Below are 21606 nucleotides of genomic sequence, written 5' to 3'. Positions count from 1 at the left end.
TTGCGATGTGCGGATCTGAAAAACGCCACAAGATCTTATAAACAGATCCGGGTGAGTGGGTGGGGGCTTTCAGACTATAAATTATGCAAGTAAATACAGTTTTTGTTACCATTCGTGTTTGCAATATGGTCATGAGGATGAATGACAATATTCGATAAAGGTCCTTCCTATAATTTACCGAACGCAAAGTGAAAGGGGCAGTGAAAGCGGTAAACTTAAATTCAATTGAATTCGCGATACATGTAAAGAAAAAAAGTAAATCTTAAAAGAGTAACTCTTGTGTTGTATTTTTTTAATTTGTTTTATTCTATAAGGTAAATTCAACAAGGATGCATACTAGAAAACATACAATTTGAGCGTTTTTTATCTTTACAATTTCACGTGCAAATATATGTTTTCAATTATGAAATTACAAAAAACATATTTTATTCAAACTTAGCTTGTTGCATGAGTGAAAACGATGGTAATTCTTACGGCCTTTAAAACGGCTTTGGATATGTAGAGGAAGTACTTTATTGTAAGCGTCTGTCCCCATTATGTACAAAAGAATTGTTTTTTATTTGTTTATTAAATTTCTATTTAAAAAATGTGTTTAGTTGTAATATTACATATTTATATTTTTTTATGAATAAACTAATTTTTAAAATATTTAAAATAGATCATTTTATTCAACTGTAATTTCAGCAAGTTATGCATTAAAATAATGTTTAAAATGTTAGAGAATAAGAAAATAATACATCGAGTAAAGTATTTCATGAACAAGCGAGTAAATATGAGGTCGGAAGATACGATGAAAGTAGGGACGGATGTGAACCGGATTTAAATATGTAGGTACTTGTGATTATTTTATTTAAAGTATTAGCGATCCGAAATATTGAATCCAGAGCGACGACCTTCCCTTTGGTTCTTAAGCCGTGCTGTATTTTGACGATTTTTTTATGAAACGTTATATAAACAATCAAATTACTTCACTTTTAAAATATCAATTAGTTCCCTTCGCCTGCAATGGGGTCAATTAGTAAACTTATTTCACCAGAAAATACAATTTTCTTTAGAAATTGAAACGAATTCACAATCTATTTGATTTAACTTTAATTAACTCAAAAAATGAATCAGAACACACTGCAAAGAAAAATTGGGATAGATTGACTTTTAAAAAAAACTTCTTAAATTTTCACGGTCGTTCAGATGCACACTAAGTTTTTCTAGGTTTCACACGGCGTAATAACCCAAAAAACTTATAGCGCATTTGTTTTATTTAACATATTACATATCCATAATTAAGTTACATTTATAAGAGTTTTTATAACATTATATACGTGTGGTATTTTGTTATGACAATGCTGTTCGTCTTTTAAAAAGTGACAAGGTCTTGTGCTTATTTTATTAATTTATTATTTTGTTTTTATTTTAAATTTTTTCAGTTGGCTGGTGAAAATTCTGCAAAAGGATTACTAAATAAAATAGATTTACAGTAAAATAATAATTGTTTAACAAACTCAATATCCATCCACCCTGTTATTTTATAGTGTCCGGAGGATTTTTACTGTGGTGCAAAAGGCCACACGGCCATTCATAGCATACGTTATCACACAGGCATTCTGTTTTTTATTACAAAAGTACAACGTCTAATAGATACCATTAAATAAAAATAACTTTGACATAGAATTCATCATACTGCCAAATAAATAAATGCCAAGACACGTAACGATTACAGATTAATTAGTTTAATGACCCACGCTCTTAAGATATTTTTACGAGTCTTGCACAACAGGCTTCGGAGAAAGATTGATATGCACATTAGTGAGACGCGATTTGGTTTGCGCAGTGGTTTTGGCTCAAGGGAGGCCCTTTTTACCATACAAATGCTGACCCAAAAAAGTCTTTACCAACAAAGAAATATCTATATGTGTTTTATCGACTACGAGAAGGCATTCGATAGTTCAAGACACGACAAGTTTTTAGACCTTCTTAACAGAATTGATTTGGATGAGAAAGACATAAGGATTATCTACAACTTCTATTGGAATCAATCCGTATAAATTACATAAACACTGATGACATATATATCCTGAAGGTGTAAGGCAGGATTGCATACTTTCGTTAATGCTTTTTAACTTATACCCCGAATTCCTTTTTAGAGAGGCCTCGCAGGATGTTGTCATAGCAATTCAAATAAATGACTAACTAATAATCAATGTAGGATACGGTGATCATACTGTAATTATAGCTGATACTGCTGATCGTCTATAAGAATTTTTCGGCAAGGTAAATTATGCAGGGAATGAATTTGGACTCAAAATAAACGCTCTGAAGACTAAGACTACGGTGGCCAGCAAACGGAGAGGCATTAATATCCGTCTCACTAAAAAGGAAATGAGATAGAAGTTACCCGTTTTAAATATTTAGGGTGCTGGTTGAATATCGAGTGGAATCCGGATTCGGAAATAAATACCGGAATTGAGTTTGAGATCTGAATCTTGGAGCAATCAAAAAGCTTATGTATTACCGGTGTTGCTGTATGGAGTGGAGTGTTGGACTCTCAAAGTCTCAACAAATAACAAAAGTGAAGCCTTCGAACTTTGGTTGTGCAGAAGAATGCCGCGAATCTCATTGACTGATTGTGTCCTTAATGACGCGGTTTAAAGCGTCATGTATAAGAGAGAAAATTACTGATCACCGTCAAAAGGAGAAAAGCCTCATACTTTGGTTACACTTTCGCAATGAGAAGAATGGCCTTCTCTAACTTATTGTGGAAGGAAAGATAGAGGGCAGGCGGAGTATGGGACGAAAAAGAGCATCATGGCTCAAAAATCTTAGACAGTGGTTCAGTGTGCCGGACGCATCAGCGCTGATTAGGAAGGCCCGGGATCGTGACGAGTTCGGAATGATGATCGCCAACCTCCGGCAGGAGCGGAAAAGGAAGAAGAAGATAGAATTTAACACAATGAAAAACATTGTTTTCCATAATGGACATACCAATATTGATTTAAGAGTATTCATAACTTTAGTAATCTATTCTACAAATGACTGTACACTACACTACAGTATTTACGCTTCAGCCAGATTTTGATTCCTTTTTTTTTTTTAAATAAGAAAAATACGCTTTACCTCGAAGGTGACCATCAGAGAGCGATAGCATTTATCGATCCAATGAAAAATGGAAGTAAGAACTTACATGCCAACTTTTTTAATGAGTCATGTGTCATGTGGGTTATTTAGATATTACCTAATTAAATAGATAATTTAAGTGATAATTCGGCTTGTTTGTCATTTTGCGGTCAAGGTTTTAATGTGGGTTTCTTGAATTGAATAATAATTGAGTCATCAAATATCTATTCAATATTAAGATATCTTAAAATACCTACATATAATTTGAGTTAAGTTATTTATGAACGATTCATGATTTAATAACTTATTGCATAATTCAAACTATTTTTAAATGTAAGCCTACACGTAGGTACGGTAAAAAAATTCTTTAGAATTAACAGATAAAATTTAAAAATTAACTTTCCCCTCAAACTCTTTACTTGTTTCATTCGATGGTATCAATCTTTTCCTTAGAGTATATACATCTTATATACTCTAAGATCTTTTCACTGATATTCATTCCAATTTTCAATTTCAAAAACTCTTTCGACTTGTTTATGACTAAGAAAAATAAAGGCCTAATTTTTAAAAATGAATTCCAACACTTATTAGAAGAAATATGTATACATCAGAACTATTTTAAATTATAAATTAAATTTACCAACAAATAAATGGAAAAATCATAATAGATTTTTACATGGACGTGTTAGCAAAATAAATATGTAAACTTAGCTTATCACGTTTTCTTTTATTATAGATATGTCGATGATATTTTTGTAATATTTCATGGATTAAAATGAGTTTTAGATCTCTTTTTTAGTCAAATACACTCTTTAGATATTTTTTTAAAATTAACATTAGAATTAGGAGGAAACTAAATAACCTTTCAAATCTAACAATATAAATAATTAACAATAAATTAGATTTCAGTATATTTAGAAAGCCCACATTCAGCGAAAACATAATCCGTAATTCTTCGCGTCATCATATTTCACACAAAATGTCAACGTTTCATTCGTTAATTCATAGGTTATAAAATGTTTTAATGTTGGCCAAAAATTAAAAAAAAAGACTTTATCTTATTAAAACACTATCTCGTAACAATGACTATAAGGAATTCCTGGTTAATAATTTAATAGGTAATAAACAAAAGAAAAATACTTTTTCTCAATCATCTGCAAGACTTGATAATATTAAGAATAAAATGTTGATGGAATTAAATTATATTGGAAATACTAGCAATAAAATATAACAGGTATTACAAAAAAAATAATCTTTCAGTTTCGTTTTATAGTAAAAAAATCTTGGGGCCAAATATTTACTATCAGGAAGATCATGTCAACAAATTTGAAAAAAGTACAATATATGAATTAACATGTAAGTGTCCTTGTTTATATATAGGACAAAACGGGAGAGCAATTAAACTCTGACTGAAAAAAAAATAGCTTCACATAGATAAAATAACAACATATCAAACTACGCATCACAATTAAATGATTTAAAACATATTTTTGACGAATCAAAAGACATTTTTTTTCATGTAGAACATAAAGGTCCAAAGTTAGATAGATTGGAAATTTTAGAAATAAATCGGATAAAAAATAAAAGCGATAAAATTTTTATTTTAAGTACAGAATCCTCCCTTACAGTTCACCGCCAATATGTGTTTTCAATAAATTTGTCCCACCCTGTTTCATCAAAATACTATGTATTGTATCTCTTTCGACTTATTTTTTAAATGTACCAACACTTAAGATAATATTCGGTTATATATGAATTATCCTTACACTGTATAATATTTACAAATCTGAAGATGCACATTAGAAAATGAAAAAAGCTAAAAGCACTAATTGGTCAAATCAATAAGTGGAATTGTACTAAGTATTTTTAACTGTAACTTATATTTAAATATAAGTTATTATATCACCTACTCGTATATATAAGTTGAGAAAGATGATATCATCATAGACAGTACTGGATAATATCTTAAAGAATTTGATGATTTACATTGTTTTTTTTTATGATATGAAACTTTTTAAAATTATTTTTAAACTAAATTAATTTAAAAGTCCAAAGAAGAAGATAATTATACGAAGGTAAGTCCATCTCGGTGTGTAGTGGTTGGCGGGTGTGCCTACCATTATTGATGTCCTGGATTCGATTCCTGGCAGGGTGGACGTAAACTAGTGATTTCAAAGGTTGTTTAAGCTGCAATTTTTTATTGTTCATGCAACATATGATTGAATTACTCTACGTTTGGTTTACAAAAATCAATGCCCTTGTACTACAGGGTGCGGAAAAGGAAATGATCATGATAGAAAAATGTATTTTGATATTAACAAAAGTGAAAGTATGACTTTTTTCAAACGTTTCTTCTTTTTCTCCTCTCAAACATTCAGCGTTACAAATTTCCACTGACGATATGTTAGTTTTAATATTGTTACTCGCTAGTTGTACAAAAGAGATTGCTAACGAAATCATTTCTATTGCAGATAATGACAAACGTATGAAATTCTTGTTATGGTAGATAATACTGTTTTTTGTGTGACGTGGATTAAGTTTTAGGCGCTTGGCTTAATGCGCAAATGATGAAATAGTTTTTTTTTTAATACCGACCTACACTCTAAAGAACCGTGTCTTTATTTAATTTGATCCATGATCAAATTAAAGTAACGTAGCTGGGAGTAGTCAACCATTCAACATTTATTGTAATATTTTCATATCTGAATTACATTACAACTTAAATACATGTATTGAAAATAGAGAGCCCATGTTTGTCGCAGGAGGAAAAATTAGTGGATCACAATGAAATCCTTTAGCAGTAATAACTAATACAGTTAAAAGGGTAATGGTGCAGAACCAAATTCACAACATTTAACAAACCAAAAAATAGTTTCTTAAAACAATATACAAAAAACTAACAGAATTTTAAATAAATTAAATTAAAAAATATTCCTAAAAACAACAATTAAAATGACTCGTAAAAAAACATTTTTTACTAGAAAAAAATCAAATTAAGCCTATTACATTCTGGTTTGAGATAAGCTTTTTCTCAAAAACTTACTTCTGCTTAAAATGAATAATCATTATATTTTTTGCCTTTTAACCTTAATATTGAAGATTACCTATGACATTTTTACAAAATATTGATATAAGTTGATAGAGACGACAATTGATAAGACTCTGCTGTCACCCAAGCTACCGTAAAGAGAATTGAAGCATTCAAAATTTGGTGCAATAGAAAAATACTTCAAATATCATGGGTAGACAGAGTTCCTTACGAAGGAGTATTTTTTTATATTTTTTATTAATAAATTTTAAAAATATACAAATATACTAATCTACTTTTATGAATCTAGTATATGTTATAGCTGTAACTCTCCACTAAAAGAGACTAACTCTTGTGCTTGACTTGCTTGTTATTTATTTATTGGAGTTTACATAATTTTGAATATACGAGTAAATGAGAAAAAAATAAAAACATAAGATATAAAGAAAAACAGAAAATAATAATACATTCATACTGATTAAAATTTATTGCAGGTTTTACACTTGTTCAAAAAATTCCTTTAGATTAACTTTGAATTTATTTATAGATATATTAAAAGGCATGAAAAAAGAAAGAGAAAAAATAAATACAACTTAAAAAAGAAAGCTTTGGATGAATTATGCGGGGAAAAGTATAAAATAGTCATATTACATATTAGAAGAATAAGTTTTTAAAAAACACGATGTCGGAGAACGACGTTTCTCCAGGATTAAAAGAGTGGGTCTACTGTAGCTTCAAATCATTACTCAGATCGGCTGCGGATAAAATTAAAATTACCACGGTGATTCGCCGTGGATTGGCACCATAAAAAAAGAAAATAAATTATACCAATAAACGATATAAATAAGTAAAGTGTGTTGTATTATATTTTTAAGCATTTCAGAGTCCAACAAGTTGGCTACCTCTGTTCCAAATATGATAGTTATACAACACACACAAGTAAAGTATGATATCAAAACCGCAACCAAAATATTGTTCATATACTTACATACGAGAACACGCGATTATATTTATTAGTCCAGAGGTTAATAAGAAACGGGGGAACAAATTTACCATCACAATTTTCGGGTTAGTGTGCCACATAGTTGTGTTAATGATTTGTCCGAAGACGTATCGAACGGCATAAACCGTACATTCTCGAGGGAAACGGATTTATTTTATTATGTAATTAAGCAGTTAAGAGATAAAAATGTTTCAGTTGTTTTTAAACACGATATGTATATTACAGTGCACAAAGCCATCAATTTGTTTCGTAAATATTTTTTTTTAATTGGCTTTTTTTAACTAATCTTTTTACAGCGAATGCTTCTAACCTTTCATTGAATGAACTACATTAGGTTATGATAAAAATAGGATGCAGCATTTTTGTAGTTTACTTTGTATTAATTTTAGGATAGTCTTTTTATTATAAATATGGCAATTTAAGAAAGCAACTAGGTGAAGAAAATACTAGTTACCTTAATATTTACAAAAAACAATGACTTCAATATACACAAATGTCATTTATTTGATTTTTTAAGCTGTTAAAAAAGGATTATATTTTACGGTAAGCATTTATTGACAAATTGTGAAAATAATTACTGAATTACTAAATATCTAGATAATTACTATTTACAATAATTCTACGAGTGTTTCGATAATATAAAAATGTATAATATTGTTAAATCGCTTCAGTATCAGATTTACAAAATATACTGAATTTCTATCGGTGTAATGATGACATACTTGACCCACGCACAAAAGGCTCCGGGTTCGATTTCCAGTGAGAAAACAATAAATAAATGTGATTTTTCTCAATCCTAGGTAAACTGTACTGTTATTTACCACTGGAATTGGGACCCTTAGCCTATTGTGGTGAAAAAATAAATACAAAGAATAAACATGAACATATAAGTGTGCTTTTGTTTGCAAGTTTTATATGATTTCATTATGTATTCGAGGCATGTCTCAAAATGACGTAAAATGGTTCCCTTGGCATGGGATACCCCAGCGAGGAAACATTAAATTTATTTAGAAAAATATTACAAAAATTGTGAAAGAAAGAATAAATAAAACTTTTAAAACATATTAAAAAAGACCTAACTAGTCATTTTACTTTCCGTTTTTTCTATTCACACGTGCATTTTGCATAAGGTCGATAGCAGGATTATGACAGCTTTAATAACTTTTACCAAGAAAACATCACAGAAATTTATGAAAAACTAAGCTTAATATATTGAGTTTTTCTACTGACATTTCTTGGTGGAACTGCATTTTAATTATAATAATAAAAATACTTTAAGTTTTATTCCACTTTTATTTATAATTGTTTTATAATTTTTTTACCAGTGACCGGGTTTTGTCGTGACCGACATCGTCAGACTGGTGGGAGACTAAAGAAATTTCAATGTTATATACAAGTGCAAGCACGGGTTGTAAATCATGATTTTATATAATTATGTAAATAAAAGAATTTAAATTGAAATCATTTAAGTATAAGGTAATAACAATTTATAATTGTTATTATAAAATAAAATTGTATAATAAATGTATATTTTTAAATTGTAAAATTAAAATCTATCAATTTTTAAAAAGGACGTATGGACGTAATGGAAAATTTTGAGTAAAAAATAAATAAAAGCTTCGTATTCTAAGCCGGACGTTAAAAATACCTACGAATTTACTTCCAATATAAATTCCCAAATAACTAAAAGTTAGTTGCCGTTTTTAATAAACAAAACTTGTCGACAATTCTAGCAAAGAAAGCGTCTTTCGTGGGGTTAACACTTTTTAGCAATATTGTTATCATGTCGGCCACATATTGATCTTAATTCCCAAGAATACGTTAAACTACTTGGCAGTGCAACTATGTTTTTAGTCGTCCAGTTGCATGTTTGTTTCTCAAGACGTCAAGGCAGTACAGAGAATATGTAAGTTTAAACTTATCGAATTTAAATATCTGGGAATCATGTATATTAGGGATGGAATGACTGTTTATATATTGTAAATGTATATTCAGTGTTAAGTGTGTAATAAATAAATAAATCTTGGAAAAATAATGTTTGTCGCAAGAGGCAAAATTAGCGATTCACAATGGCCCTGATGTATGGGAGCGAAATATGGACTTGGAAACATAGGGATGAAAATAGGCTGAATGCTGTCGAAATGCGATCTCTCAGGCGAATGTGTGGTAAAACTATGTACGATAGATGCACAAATGTTGAGATCCATATATTACGTAAGGCTGAGTCATAAAATACAATCGACAAAATCAAGAAAGGATCTCTGCGTTGGTTTGGACATGTAGAGCGAATGGACAGCGAAAGAACGGCAAAAAATGTTTACAATGCGAATTTTGATGGATGCAAAAATAGAGGAAGACCGAGAATGAGATGGCATGACTAAATCCAACAAATACTTAAAGATGGACATGTCAAAAATCGGAATAATCAGCGCACGTGCGTGAGAAGATGAATGAATGTAGAAGAAACGAGATCTGTATGCAAAGATAGAGTGATGTGGCGTTCTATCCCCTCTGCCTCTGGAAACTGATGGTTTGTTTGTTTGTTTGTTTAAACTCATCAAAATATTTTTTTCAAAGGAAGAATATCGCTTTTAGATTATGAATTCTGACACTATTTTTTTTTTAAATTTTGTGGCTTAGTAAACGCTCGATCACCCCAGGAGTTATAAAAACTCTGAAAAAGTGATCGAATTAGACACAGACCGCGTAAACAAAATATGGCGTGGTCATTTCCAGACAGTACTTAATCGCATTCCACGGGCAGTCAACATTCCTGACGGTTCTGACGGAGATTGGCTGAAATAAAAATGGCCTTGTCATACTAGAAAAATGGAACGGCACCAGGAGTTGACGACATACAACAAGAATTTTTTGAAATTAGCATCGTGGGCATCGTTGGCCCTTTACACAAACTAATGGCTAAAGTGTGAGAACAAGATATGTGCCTGGGAGACAGGGTAAACGAGGAGATCACGGCATTGCATAAAAAGGGTGGTCCATTGATCTGCGATAACTATCGTGATAGCACGCTACTTAGTTAACCGGAAAAATTACTTGCATACATAATACTGCAAAGAGTTCAAGGACCCATTATGCGAGTAGAGAGAACCAGACGGGTTCTCTGGTAGGTCATGTGCGGATCATATCTACAATATACGCTGTATACTACAGGAGAACTTCGCAGATTACGAAGAAGCGTATGATAGTCTGCATAGACCTACACCTTGGAAAATACTAGAATCACATGGGATGTCTATAAAACTAATTGAACTTATTTAAGCCCTTCATGGAAGTAGCGAATGCCAAATCAGAAATAACGATGTTGTTGTAGATTGGTTCCACTAGTCAATTCCACTAGATTGAGGAATATCCATCTCCTCCTCCCAAAAACTCTGCGACCTGGAGTGTGCCGATCAGCAGTTATTTGTCTTCAAGTCACCGTGGATAGGCTAAATACGTACTTCGCATGCATGGGTCAAAAATCAATATTGCAAAAAACGGATGTACTGTGTAACAATCCCAGACTCTTTACAGACCAAGTCATCGAACGAGTCGAGAGTTTTAAATACCTGGGAGTATTTGTATTAGGAAACGGCGGCTTTAAAAAAAAAACTGGAAGTGCGGCTAGGAATAGCAGACTCCACATTCGACAGTATAAAGGCTGTCTGGAGATCAGATATTTACTCAGTGAAAACCAATTTCTGTTATAACGCATGCATAACACATTTTTCTCTGCGGATGCGAATCGTGGCACCTCACTTCGGCTCAAAACAGCAAAATACTGCGTTTTGAGAATAGGTGTCTTAGAAGAATCTTGGGTGTGCAGTTGTTTGACTTTGAAAGAAATTAAGTAATAAGAGAACAAACGCAGCAAACTCCAGTGACAACTGTCATCGAGCGAAGCCGATACAGTTGGCTGGAACATGTACTGCGGATGCCTCCTAAGAGCCTTAAGCGCGCTTGCCTAAATTAATCAGATTCTCAACGTCCTGAACGTCCTGAACGTCCGCTGCTGACTATTCGTCGGTGGCTTGTATCAGAATTAGGGGACGCACAGGAGCTGGCAGTCGATAGAGGTGCACGGAGGTTCTTTGTGGACACCATAGATATTTCACGTTCTTTTGTTTTGTCCTCCCCTTACGGGGGTGGTATTCGGATCTTCTGTCTCTGACCACCCAGGGAGTCCTTCTTTAGTCAAAGCCGTTCTCTCATTGTAAATATCAGTGTTTTTACTTATGTTTGTTGTGTAAGTTATGTTTGTTGTGTTACTATAGTTTTAAGGAATGGTTTTTGTATATTTAGATACGTTTATTTATGTTAATTGTTTGTGTAAGTACATATTTTCAAAAAAACAGAGGCATTGAGGGGATCCTTAGGGGTGGGGACGACGCGACGTGTTGGCCTCTGTCCATACATCCTCCTCCCCCCTCCTTAATCTGCATAGAGTTTGTATTCCTTAGGAATATTTATAATAACTTTCTTCTACGCGCAGCTGACAGAGAGTCCCCCAAGACTCTATAACAGTTGCGGGTGGATGGTGGGCTTAGGGATCTCCCCTCAATGTGGACACCATGTCTCCAACTAGGGAGCGGACAAGGAATGATGATGATGATTGTGGCTTGTCACATTTTTGCATAAACCCATACAACTGTAATAATATTAATCACTGGTTTTAAATAATACAGTTAACCCATTAATTAGATTTTACTACTGCATTTATGGTTTTAAAGATAGCCTTTTATCACATATTATGATCCCAGGAACTGGGTTAGTAATGGATGTTTTGAGTAAAAGGCTTGGCACAAAGCCCTTAGTGACTCACATTCCTTGATGTACGAGGACCTACTTAATGACTCTCTGGAATTTAAGCTGAGTTTCATACAGTTTATTTCGAAAATATTGTTTGAAAACAGAAGCAGTAGAAAAATTTGATGCTAGACAGCATTTATGAATGAACGGGTTATAAATTGACAGATATTTCAACAGAAATGGAAAAACCCTTTAAGAAAGGAATACGGAAGGCTTGGCTTACATTTACAGGGTTGATGATCCGTCGTCGGCCCATTTTACTTTTATCGTCGCAATCCACTCGGCACGGTAAAATGAGGGTAAGCGGATACTGGCTTCTAATTATTTTTGTTTTTGTTTTATTCATTTAGTTCCTAGTATTTGACTAGGGGATAATAGAAAAGAAAAACAATGCCACAATAATACTTCATTTATAAAAAAAAAAATAGAGCAATATAAAAACATAAAGTATCTATTAACACCTTTATTTTATCAGTTGGTTGAAAGAAGTCGCCATTTGGCAATAATTTTTATGATTAGGTTTTGTACTTACTTTTAAGGGTATTCGCATCTCTGGTAGGGGGGTGGCGGAGGGGTGGTGGGGTCTCCTTTCCGGACATAGCGTCCCCTTCGAACCAAATAACTCACTGCACCAAATGCCATTGGAAAATTGTTCTGGAAAGAAAAAAAAATATTTGTTAAAAAAACACAACCTTAAACTCAATAACGTAATTAATAGAAGGCAATGAAAATGTTTTACTACAGAAAACGAGCCAAAATGCCTTCTTTGAAAATAGTGTCCCAAATACCTAAATTTTAATCTACATATTTAGGTTTTTTTTATATCGATAGCAAGTTACTTTCTGGTATGACATTTTAGGCTAATTTTCTTAAAAAAATATTTTTACAATTCGTCTATTCAATTCTGAAGTATCTTAAGCCAAATCATAAAATGTGCAGGAGAGTGATTTTTTCGATTTCACTAACGGTATGCTCCAGAGGTAAACGTCATTTTATTTTAAATTGTTTTTGAAATCCTGGGAAGAATTCTAAGTATAATTAAACGTAGTTATGCAGAAAGCAGCCAGTCCACAATTTTGAAATAATGCGATATTGATGTTATCGGGTGCAGCAAGGTCAATTCTATTTCCTGCTAAAAACAGCCAGACCGCTTTTATACAAAAATTGTTTTAATCACCTTTTGAAAATGGTGTCCATCACAAAAACGGCATTTTAAAATTTGCCGAACACACCCACAGCACTAGAAAAATCTTAACGAATTAAAAAAAATATAAAAACTGGACAAACATTTAATTAGATTCTGGTTTGTAATTTAAAAAAACCAATATATTAATTGTTTATCATTTGTTAAAGTCAAAGTTGTCGGCCTCGCGGTGTAATGGTCAGTGCATTCGCCTACCATGCAAGAGGTCTCGGGTTCGATTCCACATATGGTTGATATGAAATATTATTTAGAAGAGTGTTTTTACACTAGAATATTTCATAGTCCCTGGACTGGTACCTGAAGTGTAAGACTGATCACCTTACCTTCATGTTACAAGAATGATCAAAATACGTTGCGATTGGTGTACTAAGGCAGTGCCATATGCGCCATTGGGTGCGGAAAGTGAATGAAAGTCAAAAACATTCCAACTGTTGGGTAGATTTGTTTATTCACTCATTTCACAAAGGAGCTATTATCTCAGTTTCACTTTTTTATGGCTGGCTGCTTTCTGCATTACTACGTTTGATTGCTTTTCAAGAGTATCCTTGGGTTTTAGGATAGTTTGAATGAATGAATGAATGAATGGTCTAAACTCTAAACGAAAATTATACTAATTAATTATACAGAAAGAAGGGGAATTTCCCAGAGAATCATATAAAGTAAAAATAAAAAAAAACAGCATTTAGAAAAAAAATATTTTAGGATAGTACAGAATTGCATAGACAATGGGTAATTCTGAATACCCGAAACTTGTTGTCTTCTCATTACTCGTAATATTAAATAAGAATTAGACGTAAAAATACAAAGAATATTTATTTATTTCAAAGTAAACGGGATAAATTACATTTTATTTGCTGTCCTAATTTGGTTAGCCAATAAAAACAAACATATTTTTTCTTGGGAAAATCAGCAAAAAATCTTATGTCACACTTAATAAAATAAAATGATTTTTTTGCACCAAACAGGCCTTGTGGCCAAATTACATTGGTGAATATTAGAGCACAGTACACACAGGCTCGATAAAAAACATATTTTTAATTTTTGTGTTCTCACCGGGAATTGAACCCAGAACCTTCTGTGTGTGAGTCAAGTACCTTAACTACTACACCACGGAGGCTGTTACATTTTTTTTTTATTTTTTTATTAGTATAGTTAACAAAAGCATGTAAAACCATGGAAATAATATAAGTATAAACATAATATTAGTAAAATTACTACACCTCAAAGAAGAATTATCATTAATGTAAAAAAATTAAAACATAAATTGTAAAATAACAAATATATAAATAAATAAATTTGTGGTTCTTGGCCGAAGAGGGTTTTAATGTATTTTATTTCGTTTTTAATTTGTAAATAGTATTTTTTTTATTATTTAGAAGTCGATGTATTATTTTCCGGGGGATCACGAATAAAGTTTTATGTGTACTCGTAAAATAAAGCCAGAATCTAGGACGATTGCTTTAGACTCAATGGCTACTAAAATAAAAAGGAAACGAGTGGAGATAAGTTGGTTGGGGCATTGGCCTACCATGCTTGAGGTCCTAGGATCGATTCTTAGCTAGGTGGATGTGAAATGTTGCTTTAAATGTACCTGAGGCGTAAGTCTGATCACCATACTTCTACGTGACAAAAATGATCCAGAAACGCTGTAATAGTAGTACCGATGCAGTGCCTATGTGTAAAAATAAACGGCGACCAAATGTAATAAAACAACCATTTCATCGAGGCTAAGACGGTCAGCTTCAGTGTACTGAAATAAAAGTTATGAGACCGGCATAGGATTATTAATTTATACGTATACGTTGGATGTGGTACTAAGCACCCGACTTGTGTTCCATTCAACATAGGTTCCGGAGCCTATCTTGCATTCGATGGGAAATTGTGTTCTTCCATGTATACGCTATGCAAATGTGAAGCGGTGAGAAAGGGCGCGACGCACAGCTTTGAATTCTTCTTTCTTTTTACTAGGCGTTTTACACAGCTGTGTTGTTCGATAATTTTTCTATATTTAATTTTACCTCGGTGCATAAGATGGATATAATTTATAATTATATAAAAAACCATCGCAAATCAAAGTAATTTCAAAGAAATCTTCAACATTCAATGCGGAAAATCTATATAAATTATTTAAAGTTCATAAGAAAAAAAAAAGAATTTGTCATTAATAAGTCAATCGGATACCAAATTAATACCGAAATTTCTAAATTCCGCACTAGCTATGGTCAAAATAGTTTTGTTTTCCATAGGAATACAAAATATTATTTCATTAAATAAATTCAAAGTAAATTAATTTCATTTTTTTTTAACCTTAGTAAAAGCAATATTCTTTTTTTATTAGTATTACTATGTTATTATTTTCTGTTACTATCTTTATTTCGTACATATTTTTTTCTCAAGTACATTCGAAATTATAATAAATGACTATAAAAGTGTAAATTACTCTCTAAGCACAAGAGCTGATCTCTTTTGGTAAGTTACAGTTTTAACGATTAACTAAATATGATATCTTTTTATGTAGGTTTGTTTTATATATATCGTTTTATGTAGGTTCCGTAGTGATGAGGAGGATTCTTACATTAATTCTAAATCAAAAGTATTTTACATAGAATAAAAAAAAATGTTTCACGTCGATCCTGCCAGAAATCGAACCCGTAACCTCAAGGGTGGAAGGCGAATGCGTTTACCACTACACCACGAAGCGGACTTGTCATCCACTTGATTACCTTTTTCAGGATTTTTACCTGAGGGTAAATTTTGGGGATTTTAAATATTTTTAACACGTGGAACTGTATTCTTAATCCGTCCGGACACAGACAACCTATCAATAACAACCTTTAATAAAGAAACATATGATCAATAGTATATATTGCGCAATAATTTAGATGAAAAAAAATCATTTTTCAGTGCTATCATTTAAATAGCAACATAAAATCAAAACTGCGTTTTTTAAATAACAGGTTCGGATTGATGCAACACATAAAGTCACCAGATTGTTGAACGCAAAAATTACGAAAATCGTAAATTAAAAAACAATACGTAATGGCGATTACGTCATCATACTTCTTTGTCAAGGCTAAAACGGTAAGAGTCAATGCACTGAAATAAAAATTATTAGACCGGCATAAGATGTGTATAATTTATAATTTTAAAAGCCGGCAAATATCTACCTAAGCAAATAATCTATTTCTTTTAGAATATCCACAAAAAAAATGTTTTAAAAATTATGTAAACACATGTGTCAAGTCATTTGCGATATAACTGAAATTGAATGAATTTATGTAGAAAGCAGCCAGCCATAGAAAAGTGAAACTGATATAATATCACTTTTGTGAAAAGAGTGAATAATCAAGTCTATGCAATATCAACAGTGGGAATGTTTTTTACTTTAAAAATGATAAAGAGTGCATACGTTTGTTTTTTTATACAATAAAAAATAATTTAATTGTGTAATTTTACCAGTATTAATAGATTTTCAAGTCCGGCTGACCACACAACCTAATAAGTGCATTTTGCAGCAAACAGCCAGCCTTTGATACTATTGTATATGTATATAAAATCAATATATTGCTGCTCTAACTATAATGTGTCATTAATTTTGAAGATGTTTTTTGAATTGACTTAAATTTATTATCTTATATTTCATTTAAGAATTCTTCTCGTCGTTTTTTTTGAATTCCCTAAAATATGTATGTGTATATTTATGTTTTTCCTTTTCAAAAATGTTATTACTATTTTATTTTATTTTTACATCTGAGATTGTTTTACATTTTTTATTTTAATTCTTAACATTTAATTACTTTTACAAATTTTCTTAATTTTTAATATTATTTATATTTGTAAATATTACTCGTAACTACAAACTTCAAACTTTGAAATAACTTTTTAACATTAATTTTAATTTTTAAACGACTTCTATTTTTGCTTATTTTCCTTCTCTTTTTTGTACATTAATCAATAACTTAACATATAATTACTTTATAATATGGAAACTTCACTGGTACATTAGAGTTAAGTCTAACTGTGTAAAATATAAAACTTTGTAACTGTACTGTATGTTTCCTAAATAAAAAGTAAAAAAATAAAAAAACAGTATGACACTAAGTTTTCTTGACCAACAAAGAAATGTATATATGTTTTTATCGACTATGAGAAGGCATTCGATAATGTACGATACGACAAATTATTAGACGTTCTTAAGAAAATTGACTTGGATGAAAAAGACGTAAGTATTATCTATAACTTCAATTGGATTCGAACTAGACACGTGCGTATAAATGACATTAAAAGTGATGACACACGTATCCAGAAAGGTGTAAGGCAGGGTTGCATACTTTCGCCGATGCTTTTTAACTAATACTCCGAATTTGTTTTCAGAGAGGCTGAGCAAGATGCTGACATAGGAATTAAAATAAATGGTGAAGTAATCAATAATATACGCTGATTATACTGCCATTATAGCTGAGTCTGCTGATCATCTACAGCAACTTGTCGACAAGGTAAATACTGCAGGTAAGGAATTCGCACTCAAAATGAACTCTCTAAATACCAAAGCTATGGTGGCCAGCAAACGAAGAGGCATTAACATCCATCTTATTATAAATGGTAGTGGGATAGAGCAGGTCCGTTTTAAATATTTAGGGCACTGGCTAAATGATAAGTGGAATCCAGATCTGAAATAAAGACCAGAATCAAAATTGCGAGATCTATCTTCTATAAAATGCAGAAACTTTCTTGCAACCGAAATCTGAGACTGAGCACAAGATGAAGAGCAATAAAAGCTTATGTATTGCCAGTGTTGCTCTAGGGGCCGGAGGGCTGAACAAAGTTGAGGCTTTCAAACTTAGGTTGTGCAAAAGAATGCTTCGAATCTCATGGACTGATCGTGTCTCCGATGAAGTGGTTTTAAGAATTATGAACAAAGAGAGGGAGTTACTAACCACTGTCAAAAGAAGAAAAGCCTCATACTTTGGTCATATTTATCGCAATGAGAAGTATGCCTTTCTCCAACTTGGGACGGAAAAGAGCATCATGGCTCGGAAATCTCAGACAGTGGTTTGGTGTTGCGGATGCAGCAGCGCTGATAAGACTGGCCCAGGATCGTGATGAATCCAGAATTATGGTCGCCAACCTCCGGTAGGAGTGGCAAAAGAAGAAGGAGTTAAATCGTAAGCACTCTTTATATACCATAAATATTTTTTAATTAATTTAAAGCCACGCTGAACACCAAACACTTAATTAATAATTAAAAACAAAATGAGGAAGTTCAGTGCCTTTTTTTAATTTTTTTATTTGTTAATAGAATATTAAACGAAGCCAAATTTATTTATTTTTATATATCGTATTATCAGTTGTAATTTTGTAAAGTTTTGTATTTCTGAAATAACTCCGCGTGTGACGTCAGAGGTTGTTCTCTGAGAGTTCTTCCGATTGGTTCGTTTACGGTGACCAAACCGGGTACCCTTCAAAGCTCTCATATCATTAAATAGTTCATATGAACCAGTGACGTCATTCAAAGTAGTGCGTTTTTATTAAAATATTTTTAATTCTTTTTTTCGTACATTTTCCGGAAATTTTGCCCTACAATTAAATGCCCTTATTTTTACCGCGCGCAAGAAAATATTTTTTGTATCTAATTTCCCGTAGGGCGGAAGCTCCTCATTGTAATTTATATTAATCTAGAATTTATACGAACTACACTACAGGAACGTGAGACATTATTTGGGACATCTATGTAAAAGGGTCGTACAACTTTCACTTTAACAACCGCAGGTTTAAATTATCAGGTAGCTGTAACGCTATACGGACTTGGGGTTTCATAAAAGTGCTAAGAATTCTTCTCTAGAAACTTACAAAAAGCATATTTGTATGTCTTCCACAGAGTTTTTTGGGAAATATTCTTTTGCCTTATTCTGTACGGTCGTTAAACTCTTAACCATGCGTACTCTGCGCATGTCACAGTTAATAATATAATTGAAATTTAATAACTAAATAAGTAACGGAAATTACGTTAGACGGTCATGAGAAAGTTTAAATCTAAGTAAAAAATATATTATTACTTTCATTTTTTACATTTTATACTCCAATTGCAACGCATCTTGATAATTTTTGTAACATGGAAGGTAAAGTGATCACTCTTGCGTTTCTGGAGTCAGTCAAAGAACAATGAAAGATTGCAGTGTAGAGCTACTTTTTAAATCATAATTACATATCTACCCTGCCAGGAACCGAACCGAGGGCCTCTAATATGGCGGGCTAACTACCACGCGAGGAGGCGGACTTATCTCTACTCAATGTTTACCTGGGAGTTCAGCCATCGAGTCAAAAATACTGGTCCAGGGTTCTGGATCTAGTTCATCAAATTAATATCAGAACGGTTTTCTTCATCCACCCGCACAAATAGTATACCAGCTATGTAAATAATAAAGCTTTTTTTCAAAGAGTTAAAAATCGATTAGGACGTTTTATGTTACTTTAAAAGCGTTGGATACAGGCAGGTGTGTCTGAATAAACTTTTAACATTTCAGTACTAACTTGCGCTGGCAACAAAGACTCAAGGATAACCACTTCGGCATATGGACGACGTGAAAAAAACAAAGCATTGATAATGGATAAACAATGCGTGCATGCAAACTAAATTACAGTCGTATTATTGAATAAAGACATTATTCATTATCGTGCACGTGTTGCTACAATAAACAATAATTTATATTTATTATATAATCCTTAATCATTTATCAAATTTTGAATAATTATAAAGCATAACCTACAACTACAGGGTGAACCAAAAATGCTAAAATTAACACGATATTTCCGCCGTGGAGAGCCAAACCGCCGCAACTCACATTTTGTCATTTTGAATTATTTATTAATTATTAATAGGAAGCACGGGTTGAAAATGATGATTTTATATAATTATGGGAATAAAAAACTTTAAATTAAAATATTTAGGCGTTAAGAAATAATAATTGTATGAATTCAAGTTTTGTTTGAATAATATTAAAAGATCGATAAAATAATATTGAGCGATCAGGTAAGACACGGTCATTCCCTAATCTTGCATCTATTAAAATGCAAACAATGACACTACTCGATAAGAATTAACCGCCGGATATTTTGCTTTCAGAGAATCACTTAATTACCCCGGGCCCGGGAACATGGCTTTCGAAGGAACTACCAATCAGTGGCCCTGATATACTTTTAATAAAATTGAAATATATATAATTCAACATACTGCAACAGAGATGAAGAACATTTTAGAGAAGGTGAAATAGAAGTATAGGCATCTACAGGACTTATGACCTGTCGTTGGCTGGTTTATGTGGCCTCTTTACACAATGTGTAATATTCACCATTCTGCCCGTATTTGAACATCCATATTTCTTCAATTCTTTCATCAGTTGATGTTTGTGAAGTTAAAGAGCTAAAATCTTAATTTATGCGGGTGAAATTCATCTAATTAAATTATTTCACCTACACACTAGCCAACCACTGAATTTCTATACTTATTCATGAACCATGAGAATTTATCAACAATATTTTGGGTTTGTCTAAATTTTTGTAGACTAGGACTGGGTTCAACTCCATGGGGAACTGTTAATATTAACATATTACAACAGAAATTAAGATAGAAGATATGGGCAGAATAGTGAATGTTACACAGTGTGTAAAATGGTCACTTAAACTAGACAATGGCAAGTCATAAGCCCTGTAGATGCCCATACTTCTATATTACCTTCTCTAAAATGTTCTACATCTCTGTTGTAATATGTTAATGTTAACAGCTCCCCAGGGAGTTAAATTCAGTCCTTGTCTACAAAAATTTGAATAAACTCAAAATATTGTTTACGTATATATTTTTTTTTTTTATAAAACTTCATATAATTTTACATTTTATATCTGTTGTTAAAACCATACACATTCAAACAAAATATAAATTACAAATGTTATTATTTTATACCTCAATTATATTTATTAAAAAAAAATATTCTCATAAGCATATAAAATGATTTACAACCCCTGCTAGCATTTGTACAAAACATAGAAATTTGTTTAGTTTCCCGTCAGTCTGACGATGTCGGTCACGACGAAATTCAGTCAATGGTAAAAATTATAATTAAAGCGGAAAAAATCTATGTATGCATTTTTATTATGACAATTTTTTTTATCCCTACAATGTCCCAATGTAGACGATCTGCTACATACCGATAATCGGAGTATAAAAGTGATTTCGAACATTCCTATCACTCGGCGACTAGTTTATTATATTGTAATCATACTAGCCATTATAATTTATTATAAAAATAAAAGTCGCCACCAGGGTAAAAACTTTCAGATAAAATTTGAAACAAAATGTCAGTTGCACGTATTTGAGTTTATATGGACAAAATGCTACATCGGGCATTAAAAGGCTAAAAAAATAGAAGAAAATAAGGATAACAAGAAATAACGATT

The 21606-nt window shown here is 32.0% G+C and overlaps 1 protein-coding gene across 2 annotated transcripts in view; it reads right to left on the bottom strand.

Moving 5' to 3' along the window:
- The window catches only part of LOC148285218 (uncharacterized), a 242967-nt gene that overhangs the window by 189129 nt on the left and 32232 nt on the right, over window positions 1-21606 (bottom strand). For both annotated transcript variants that reach the window (XM_088228447.1, XM_088228455.1), the window contains exon 2: window positions 12484-12605. In XM_088228447.1, the coding sequence (XP_088084573.1) occupies window positions 12484-12550 (67 nt within the window). In that variant the 5' untranslated portion in view covers window positions 12551-12605. The remainder of the gene's footprint in view (window positions 1-12483; window positions 12606-21606) is intronic.

The sequence above is a fragment of the Micrasema longulum genome, unplaced genomic scaffold (genome assembly GCF_059751315.1).
Source record: "Micrasema longulum isolate JH-2025_06_02 unplaced genomic scaffold, ASM5975131v1 h1tg000046l, whole genome shotgun sequence".
Classification (NCBI taxonomy): Eukaryota; Metazoa; Arthropoda; class Insecta; order Trichoptera; family Brachycentridae; genus Micrasema; species Micrasema longulum.
Note: the sequence above shows the minus strand (reverse complement) of the source record. Positions and strands in the feature narration are given on the sequence as shown.